The sequence below is a fragment of the Bactrocera dorsalis genome, chromosome 4 (assembly GCF_023373825.1).
Source record: "Bactrocera dorsalis isolate Fly_Bdor chromosome 4, ASM2337382v1, whole genome shotgun sequence".
Lineage (NCBI taxonomy): Eukaryota > Metazoa > Arthropoda > Insecta > Diptera > Tephritidae > Bactrocera > Bactrocera dorsalis.
Genome location: NC_064306.1, coordinates 32,398,902 through 32,408,328, shown reverse-complemented (window position 1 = coordinate 32,408,328; position 9,427 = coordinate 32,398,902). Strand labels below are relative to the sequence as shown.

At 34.1% G+C, this 9,427-nt stretch overlaps 4 protein-coding genes across 4 annotated transcripts; 2 read left to right on the top strand and 2 right to left on the bottom strand.

Annotated features, from left to right (window-relative positions):
* Positions 1-795: 795 nt before the first annotated feature.
* LOC105222859 (mitochondrial fission process protein 1) lies at positions 796-1,884 on the bottom strand. The gene is made up of 4 exons (XM_011200381.4): positions 1,719-1,884; positions 1,578-1,651; positions 1,215-1,440; positions 796-1,145 (listed from the first exon to the last, which is right to left on the bottom strand). The coding sequence occupies exons 2-4, from the start codon at positions 1,624-1,626 to the stop codon at positions 977-979; spliced, it is 444 nt and encodes a 147-aa protein (XP_011198683.1). The 5' UTR covers positions 1,627-1,651; positions 1,719-1,884; the 3' UTR covers positions 796-976.
* Positions 1,885-2,335: 451 nt separating this feature from the next.
* On the top strand, positions 2,336-5,063 carry LOC105222856 (vacuolar protein sorting-associated protein 4). Its single transcript, XM_011200380.4, has 7 exons — positions 2,336-2,505; positions 2,930-3,078; positions 3,137-3,272; positions 3,341-4,060; positions 4,117-4,201; positions 4,266-4,409; positions 4,477-5,063. Exons 2-7 carry the CDS (start codon positions 2,943-2,945, stop codon positions 4,576-4,578), a joined length of 1,323 nt encoding a protein of 440 aa, XP_011198682.1. The 5' UTR covers positions 2,336-2,505; positions 2,930-2,942; the 3' UTR covers positions 4,579-5,063.
* LOC105222855 (EP300-interacting inhibitor of differentiation 3) lies at positions 5,043-9,173 on the bottom strand. Its single transcript, XM_011200377.4, has 5 exons — positions 8,963-9,173; positions 5,969-6,201; positions 5,734-5,901; positions 5,334-5,666; positions 5,043-5,271 (listed from the first exon to the last, which is right to left on the bottom strand). Exons 1-5 carry the CDS (start codon positions 9,051-9,053, stop codon positions 5,206-5,208), a joined length of 891 nt encoding a protein of 296 aa, XP_011198679.2. The 5' UTR covers positions 9,054-9,173; the 3' UTR covers positions 5,043-5,205.
* Positions 7,052-8,669, top strand: LOC109579324 (odorant receptor 7a-like). The gene is made up of 4 exons (XM_049455857.1): positions 7,052-7,814; positions 7,884-8,241; positions 8,297-8,409; positions 8,469-8,669. The coding sequence occupies exons 1-3, from the start codon at positions 7,093-7,095 to the stop codon at positions 8,366-8,368; spliced, it is 1,152 nt and encodes a 383-aa protein (XP_049311814.1). The 5' UTR covers positions 7,052-7,092; the 3' UTR covers positions 8,369-8,409; positions 8,469-8,669.
* Positions 9,174-9,427: the final 254 nt, after the last annotated feature.

The window sequence follows — 9,427 nt, the reverse complement described above, 5'->3', positions numbered from 1 at the left end:
TTTATATGTTCACATAAGACAGTGGTTATATTAAAAATGTATTTTCGCAATGTTTATCCGTTCGCATTACGTAAACTCAACTATTTTGATAAATTTTCGTAAACCGGTGTCCACTGTTTTACAGCTTATGATGAAGACAACTTTTCCTAATATTCGTAGTATGAATTTGTAAGTAATCTCAGAAAGTTTGTGTCAGCGGCGAGCTCTACACCCCTCATAGTTCTATAACTATATATGTATATGGTACATCAAATAAAAAACGTTAACTTCGGCTGCCCTTCATAGGTGCATTTCTATATGTAACTATATGTTCAGTTTGTATGGCAGCTATATGCTGTAGTTAACCGATCTGAACAATTGCTTCGGAGATTACATTGTTGCCTTAGAAAATAATCTATACCAAAGTTCGTGAATATATTTTGTCAAATGCACAAGTTTTCCATACAAGTACTTGAATCCGATTGTTCAGTTTGTATGGCAGCTATATGTTATAGTATTACGATATCGGCCGTTCCGACAAATAAGCAGCTTCTTGAAGAGAAAATGACGTTTTCGAAATTTCAAAACGATCTCTTAAAAACTGAGGGACTAGTTCGTATATATAAAGACGGACATGGCAAAATCGACTCTATACTTATCATTTATATACATACATATATACTTTATAGGTTCTTCGACGCTTCCTTTTGGGTGTTATAAACTTCGTGGCAAACTTACCATCTTCAGGGTATAATAATAATTATTTGTATGGTAAATGACCTACATCCGCACTTAAGGATAAGTGACTTTGAGAAGTTTAGCCTGTGTATAGGTATTTATTCATACTAACGTAATTACTACAATATTTGCAACATTTGCTTAATAACATTATAAAACAGAAACAATAGCTTTCATTACGAAACACCAAATAGGATGTAAATACATTGCACCTATGCAGTAAACAACATTTAAAGCTTAATTGCTAAAGCAGTACTTTTTAGCTTAACCATTTTCGGTATGTATCATCCATGAGATGATCGGTAAATTTATCTATGGGACCGATTATTAATGGAATTGAACACAAACCAACTGCGGTGGGTAATATCTTTCCAAAAGCTTTTTTAACTTCCGCTTTACGGATCAAATAGCCAGTCAGCCAAGTTATTCTAAAAATATTGTAAAAAAAAAGTATATTACGTAATTCCATAGTAACTAGGGATATTTTTGATGTTTACCTATTGATTGTGATACCGGGAATGATGACAGAAGCGACCATTTGCCATGTGAATACATCACCAGTAACAACGGCTATTTGTTTAGTGCTACTTCCGCGTTGATGTTCCTTGACTGATTTATCAACAGCATCAGCACATACATAAGCCGTGGCCAGCAAATAGGATGCACGCACTAAATTGCGATGTATAAGTGGGCGGAATGCTTCTCCTACCTCGTTGGAGTATCCTTTGTGTGTTACAAAAGCATTTATTCTGTTATTACGTAATATTTGGGCAATTTGTACGTATGTTAATTGTTTTTACAAAATTATAAGTACATCCATATACCGTTAGCTTCAAATTATTCAAAGTATGAGTGCTCACCTAAATATCGCAATTTGCTATCCCTATACACGTCGTATTCTTTGCTCATTTTTACTAAATAACAAGAGGCGGCTCTAGTTTAAGCGAGAAATAGCATAGTTAATATGTTATATAAGATTTTAAGTTCAAATATTATCTTACATGTGTAAGCTAATTAGCACCACTTGTCACCGCAGCATCAATTTTATTATATCGTGCTTATCTCATGTTATTTACATTGGCACATTTTCACTCCATTTTTGCTTTTAATTTATCATAAACCATGATAATGCTTTGCGTTTGCAAAATAATCGTTTTTTTTTTTATTTCTTTTGTGTCGAGCAAAACAAAATCGAAATTGGTAACCAAAACAAAAATTATAAAATGCGAGCTGACCAGATTATTTTATCTTAAATCTTTAAATATGATTTGAAAGAAGTTACGTTTACACTCTTTAACAATATTAACATTACTATCGAAATATATTTTAAATAAGTTTAAACAATTAAAAAAAAAAATTAAACTAAAAAAAATAATAAATAATATAAAACAAATATTATGTTATTCCTTGATTTCACACTATTCGAATTTTAAATAATAAAATAAAACAAAAATTTGGAATATAAATCGTAATTATCAAATAAATTATAAAATTATTGAATTAAAAAATTATAAATCGTTTACAAAATTGTATGAATGTGTGTTCATACAACTCTGCAGTCGCCATCAAGCGGCGAAGGCAAACCAGTCGCGACATGTTGCAATGCAATAAATGTCAAATGCGCAACGAATGAGTGATTATAAGAAAAAGTGCGAAACAACGAAGGTCTGACTGGAGGAATCATCTTTTGTATAAATTCTTTTGAAAAATCTACGTTTCTTATAAAAATTACAGCGTGTATTTAATATATTCCGCCTGAAGTGTTTAGTTGGAATAAAAGTTTAAAAGGTGTGAATGTTTTAAAGATTAAAAATATAAAACGAAACAGTGAACCATAGAGAACAAAAGCTACGAAATTGAGCTACTACATTGAAATGCGAAAATATTTTGAGAATTATACGCGTCGATTAGTCATTGCTTATGTTTGTTTTTTCATAAAATCTAAAATTGTTCCTATATACATACATATGTATATTATATTTTTTGAATTAATGAAAATGTCTAAAAATCCGTTTCTTAACTGATATTTTGCAAATTAATTTAAATTTGATTATCGATTTGAAGTTACAAAGTTTTCTATCTCATTACCGTGGTGATTGTGGTTTCATCAGTGATGTCATTATTATGAAGTCAGCTGGGCAGGACTTACACTGCTAGATATCAATCAAAGAGTAATAAATACTATATATATTTTGCTTTATGTATTTTGCAGTGACGTGTCAACAATGGCCTCAGGCACGACTTTGCAAAAAGCTATTGATTTGGTGACCAAAGCGACAGAAGAAGACCGCAACAAAAATTATGCTGAGGCTCTACGTCTCTACGAACATGGCGTAGAGTATTTTCTACATGCAATTAAATGTACGAAAGTAAAAGAAATTGATATACGGTTAACTGATTTTTTGATTTTGATTTATAGATGAGGCACAGGGTGAGAAAGCCAAGGACTCGATTCGTGCCAAGTGCCTACAGTATTTGGATCGAGCTGAAAAACTTAAAGAATACCTCAAGAAAGGCAAAAAGAAACCAGTAAAGGAGGGTGAATCAAGCTCGAAGTAAGCAACCAAAATTTGCTTTAATATATTATATTATTATTTGAAATAACATAATATAATATTTCCAGAGATGACAAAGATAAAAAGGATGATAGTGATTCAGATGGCGAAGATCCTGAAAAGAAGAAACTCCAAAGTAAATTAGAAGGCGCAATAGTAATTGAGAAGCCGCATGTGAAGTGGTCCGATGTAGCTGGCTTAGATGCTGCAAAAGAGGCCCTTAAAGAGGCAGTTATCTTGCCAATCAAATTCCCACATCTATTCACGGGCAAACGTATACCTTGGAAAGGTATTCTGCTTTTTGGTCCACCTGGTACTGGCAAATCATATCTTGCCAAAGCTGTTGCCACAGAGGCAAACAATTCAACTTTCTTCTCAGTTTCCAGTTCGGATTTGATGTCGAAATGGTTAGGTGAATCCGAAAAGTTGGTCAAAAATCTCTTCGAATTAGCGCGTCAACATAAACCATCAATTATTTTCATTGATGAAATTGATTCCATGTGTTCGGCACGTTCGGATAATGAAAACGACAGCGTGCGACGCATCAAAACAGAGTTCTTGGTGCAAATGCAAGGTGTTGGCAATGATACAGATGGTATTCTGGTACTAGGAGCCACTAATATACCATGGGTATTGGATTCAGCTATACGTCGACGTTTCGAAAAGCGTATCTACATTCCATTACCGGAGGCTCATGCACGTCTGGTGATGTTTAAGATACATTTGGGTAATACCACACACGTTTTAACCGAGGCTGATCTCAAAGAACTTGCATCAAAAACAGATGGGTAAATAAATGTAATATATTTAGCCGGTAATATTTATTGCATGAAAACATTTACAGTTACTCAGGGGCTGATATTTCCATTGTCGTGCGCGACGCTCTTATGGAACCAGTGCGTAAAGTGCAAACCGCCACACACTTCAAGGTGCTGCTTCAAATGCAATTTCTGTGAACTAGTGTAACTAAATTTTCTTTCTCAATATTTATAGAGGGTAACTGGTCCGTCACCAACAGATAAGGAAGTTATAGTTGATGACTTGTTGGTGCCCTGCTCGCCTGGTGATGACGGCGCAACTGAAATGTCCTGGATGGATGTGCCTAGTGATAAGTTATTCGAGCCACCAGTTACTATGGTAAAGTCAAACCGAAAAGTATTTTGACTCGAAACTAAATGGTAAATTAAATCATTTTACTTTTCAGCGTGACATGTTGAAATCCTTGTCTCGTACAAAACCCACTGTCAACGAGGATGATTTAGTTAAGCTGCGTAAATTCACCGAAGACTTTGGACAAGAGGGATAAATTACAGACAAATTTCTAAAAAAAATTGATTTTATTATAAATATAAGTGAATACTGTACGCAAATCGATTAATTGTTGCCTATTTGATAAAAAGGGAGTAAAATCATTTTAAGCCCGAAATAACTAAGTGGCTAAACTTAATTTAAAAATCTTAGAACAACTCCATATATCTAACCATGAAAAACAAATAATACAAATTTTCATGGCAAACATTAATTTTCATTTGTTTTTAATGTACACATTGCATTTTATAAATATTTTGGCATTATAAATGTATGCGACATAGTAAAATGCAGAAGAACAGGTCTTATACGAAACGAGCCCAGAAAAATGCTGAATTTTATTTTATAAGAAAGAGGATAGCGCCAATACACAGTAAGAAAGTTAGGTATTTTTTCTAGAAAGCAAGTGGGTTTGCCTATTGGCGGATGGAATTTAAATTTTATATTAAATTGTAACAAAAATATGTTTGTAAAAATATTAAATTCTCTCGATTTATTTCAAAAAAATAGTATATTAAAAAAATTCTTACTCGAAACAAATAACAAATAGTTATTAATTGTACTTCACATTGTACATGGTTGGTGTCGTTTGGATAGATGAAAAGTGTGCGCCTTAAAAACCGAATCAATCGTCCTCATTACTTTCAATTGTAAGCATTGGCTGTTTAATGTCATAGAAAAGTATCATTTCCTAAGTAAAAATAACGTTATAATAAAAAAGTGTTTATCTTGGAACTAAATGTTAATGCTTACGCGACATTTTTCCAGGTTCAAGGTGCAGATGGCTTGTGTAGTCTCTTTGACTGCCTTCACTTCGTCGCTATGCGCTAGCCGCACATGTGGAAAGTTGTCTTCGCCCGTTTCAATCGCGACCAGATTATCACGCGCTAAAAAAGCGATTTGAAAGGCATTCTCTACCGTATTCATAAAATTTTTCGGATCTATAATGAGTTTGTAGTAAGGTATGGCGCGTCCGCCGTTGCTGTTTAACATTTGACGCAATTGGTTGCACACAATATTTAACTTATTGGCACCCTTGTCCTTGCGCTGCAGCTTATCAATGTTCTCAGGACGTTTCTCCTCTGCCTACATAAATTATTATTTATGTATATAATCTATTTTTTGATATTTTCACTATTCTTTAGTGACTCACCTGTTCGTTACGCTTTCGTGGTTGTCGCTCTTTAGTCACACGCTCTTTTACTTCAACTCTATACGCGCCGAGCATTGTGGATTTCGCGCGTGCCATACGCGCTATAGCGCAAGCGATCTCCGTGAAGGGCTTCCAGTTATCATCACCTTGTGTGGCCACAGTTTGTCTCTGCAATGCAGATTTATATTAGATGAATAAAAAGTGTTACTTTTTTGAATTAGTTTTGTCTTCTTACGATTGCATTTTGATAGATTTGCTCGCTGAAAGCTCCCATTAATGAACTCTGTTGAAAAACTTTGGACATCAGTTCGTGGTTCATCTTCAGCAATTGCGCGTCACGCATAACTTCGCTAGTGTGCTCAGCGCGATCGGTGACATTGCCCTCGCCATGAATGAGATCCGAACTTTTTACGACCTTCGATAGTTGGTTAAGTGTCTCTTCGATACTCTGTTCGGTCAAACGGGTTTCTGTGGAGCAGGTATATCTCGATTATTGCATAAAATAAGCATTCATATAATGTTTAAAGCAGAAAAGATATACACATAAGCTCCTTTACTCTATTTCAATTTCTAAAGGACTAATATTTGGACGCAGTGAATAATACTTATTTGTATTAATTTATATTTTAAGTCGGGACGCTGCTTAAAGGCATATATTTTAGTCACTGAGGCTAAATGAAGCTAATATTTGGATAGCATATTTAAAATTATAATGACTAGAACGTTCTTCCTGAATACGCATAGAAATGTAAACCTTAATAACTCTCACATCCAGAACTTTTTACAGTTACACGTTTGTTTGCAGAGCTTGACACGCGAGATTATAAAAGTTCATTTTAAATACAAACAATTAAAAGTTTGAGTATTCTAAATTTGGTTAGTTTAAGTTACTAAATTTCTAAATATAACTAAAAAATTAAAAACTCTAAATTCGGTTGCACCGTGGCTATAATACACTTCACAAAACAAAATATTCCATACAAAGATTAGATTTCGATCGATCAGTTTGTATGATAGCTATTTGGTAGAGCGGTTCAATATCGACGGTTCCAGCAAATGAGCAGCTTCTGGAGGAGAAAAGGACGTCTGTAAAATTTCAGACCTATATCTCAAAAACTGCGTGACTAGTTTGGGTATATAAAGACAGACACACGGACAGACCGACGATGATAAATCGACTCAACCTGCCGCGCTGATAATTTACATATATATTGAATGAGGTTTCCTTCTGGATGTTACAAATTTCGCGGTAAACGTAATATATCCTGTTCAGGGTATAAAAAATAAAACAGAAACGATATGCTTTCAAAATATAGCTATAAAAATGATGGTACTAAACATAGGCACGCCATTTGGAAAATGTTAGATTTGTTAAAAGGTCGTGGACACCGGGTGTACGCCTCTCAAGATGCACTCATTTACTTGTTTAATACGATTCGAATAGCAGGGCTTAGTCCACCAAGGCAATACGGTCTATTTATTGTTGTGCTCGCGCCATTTATCTTTAACATTGGTTGGATACGTTATAGAAGTATCCTATCTGTTATGGAGATTCTAAATAGTGTACAAGCAGCTTTGAATATTATTGGAATGCCATTTAAGAGCTTGACATTGGCGTTGTCTCTGCAACGTTTGCACAGTGTGAAGCCGTTATTAAAGGAATTGGACGCGTGTCACGCTGAATCAAAAGATGTAGCCAAAATACGGCGCTGTGCAATTACAGGCAATCGTATTGTATTCGTTTACATTATTTCATATATGCTATACGGAACTTTGACTGTAGTATCGGCAGTATTGAGCGGTCTTGCGCCACTTACACTTTGGATACCTTATGTGGATTGGCATAGGTCGACTTGGGAATACTGGTTGCAATTGAGTTTCGATGGTCTGACGCTTTACTTTTCACTGCTTCATCAAGTCATTAATGATTCCTACCCAGCCATATATATTTATATTATACGCACACATGTACAACTACTGGCGCGCCGTGTAAGTCGTTTAGGAAATGTACTGGATAAAAGTGAGGATGCAAACTATCATGAGCTTCAGGAATGCATTATTATACACCAGAAAATATTAAGGTTTGCTTGAAGATTTAAAAGTAAAATAAGTAATATAGAACAAATATAAATATTGAATTTTTTTAATAGATTACTGCGTATAGTGCAACCAGTAATATCAGTGACAATGTTTGTTCAGTTCTGCATAGCCGCAGCCATCATGAGCACCACGATGATAAACATATCGATTTTCGGTGATACAAACACCAAGATAACTTCTTTGATCTACCTGTTTTGTGTGTTGTTGCAAATTTGGCCGACCTGTTATAATGCTTCCTATTTGCAAGCGGACTGTAAGAAACTTTCGATGTCTATTTTTCACAGCAATTGGATGACTCAAGGAAAACGTTTTAACAAGCTGCTAATCTATTTTTTGCAACGCTCACAAACTGAAATGCCATTGTGGGCCTTAAAAATGTTTCCTGTAAATTTGGCTACAAATGTGTCGGTTAGAGACTAATTTAAGACTATTTATTATTTTTTAAAACTAAACTATTTTTCAGATTGCAAAGTTTTCCTTCAGCCTCTATACATTCATACAACAGATGGGACTAGGCGCTCATCTAAATGATTGAACAGCTTTAACATTTTATATAGGCATGCGATCTACATATAAGTATGTACATACAAATAAATACGACTTTTTGAAATCTAGATAAGTTTATTTTTTTGCAGAGTAAACAAGAAATAACGTTAACTTGGTTGCACCGAAGCTATAATACTCTTCTTATGAAATTAAAATTTCCGATATGTTTTTGATTTTTCAGTCCAGTATCGGTTCCGACAGTTGAGCAGATTTTTGGAGAGGAAATGATTTGTGTAAAGTTTTAGATTAATATCTCAAGAACTGAGGGACTAGTTTGCGTATACACGAGAAGATATAACTAAATTCATACATATATATATGTATTTTATAGGTTTTTCGACCTTTTCTTCTGAGCGTTACAAACTTCAAGGCAAACTTAGTAAGCCCTGTTCAGGGTATAATAATAAATATTTGTAGTTATACTTTTGGCACCGCCTTAATCAAATTTGTATTAAGCATCTCATTGCTCCCGAGGAATTATTATAGTTCCAAACCGTGTTGTCTCATACATATATAAAAAAAAATATTTTTGAATGATCTTCTACGTATATGGTATTGTTTTGTTTGGCTATCAGCGACTTACGGATTTCCCTGTTGGTGTCTATCAAATCCTTGAGGCGCTGTTTTCGATCTAGCGCCTGAGTAGAATTTAATTCATCTGCCGTATTATTCATAGCTCACTTTTATTATAAACTAATTAATTTAATTAAAAATTAAACTTAAAACATAAAAGAGAAATGTAAACAAAAACAGTGTCAGCGCGCAAAATAACAAACGTTTTGGCGAAATATTGGCAACAGTGCTGCCAAGTTTGCAGAAGGTGTCTAATTATCCAAATAAGTCAAAGTGCTATGCGGATCTCATAGCATTATTTAATAAATTGTACAAAGCTTAATAGCAAAAAAAATGATTTCCTGTTTTTTTATTTAAAAATACAATAAAAGGAAATATACTGCGTATAATTTTTAAAAAGGAAATCGTGTAAAAGTAAATATAAAATATACATTAAATTAAATTTAGGGCACAATACACCCAATACGGCAACCTG

Coding starts and splice junctions, on each gene's coding strand:
- LOC105222859 (XM_011200381.4), bottom strand. CDS start 1,626: ATGAGCAAAGAATACGACGTGTATAGGGATAGCAAATTGCGATATTTA. Junction 1,441..1,577: donor TAGCAAATTGCGATATTTAG/GTGAGCACTCAT, acceptor TAACACACAAAG/GATACTCCAACGAGGTAGGA. Junction 1,146..1,214: donor CCCGGTATCACAATCAATAG/GTAAACATCAAA, acceptor CAATATTTTTAG/AATAACTTGGCTGACTGGCT.
- LOC105222856 (XM_011200380.4), top strand. CDS start 2,943: ATGGCCTCAGGCACGACTTTGCAAAAAGCTATTGATTTGGTGACCAAA. Junction 4,202..4,265: donor AAACCGCCACACACTTCAAG/GTGCTGCTTCAA, acceptor CAATATTTATAG/AGGGTAACTGGTCCGTCACC. Junction 4,410..4,476: donor TCGAGCCACCAGTTACTATG/GTAAAGTCAAAC, acceptor TTTACTTTTCAG/CGTGACATGTTGAAATCCTT.
- LOC109579324 (XM_049455857.1), top strand. CDS start 7,093: ATGTTAGATTTGTTAAAAGGTCGTGGACACCGGGTGTACGCCTCTCAA. Junction 7,815..7,883: donor ATACACCAGAAAATATTAAG/GTTTGCTTGAAG, acceptor TTTTTTTAATAG/ATTACTGCGTATAGTGCAAC. Junction 8,242..8,296: donor ATTTGGCTACAAATGTGTCG/GTTAGAGACTAA, acceptor ACTATTTTTCAG/ATTGCAAAGTTTTCCTTCAG.
- LOC105222855 (XM_011200377.4), bottom strand. CDS start 9,053: ATGAATAATACGGCAGATGAATTAAATTCTACTCAGGCGCTAGATCGA. Junction 5,667..5,733: donor CACGAAAGCGTAACGAACAG/GTGAGTCACTAA, acceptor TAATTTATGTAG/GCAGAGGAGAAACGTCCTGA. Junction 5,272..5,333: donor TGAACCTGGAAAAATGTCGC/GTAAGCATTAAC, acceptor ATTTTTACTTAG/GAAATGATACTTTTCTATGA.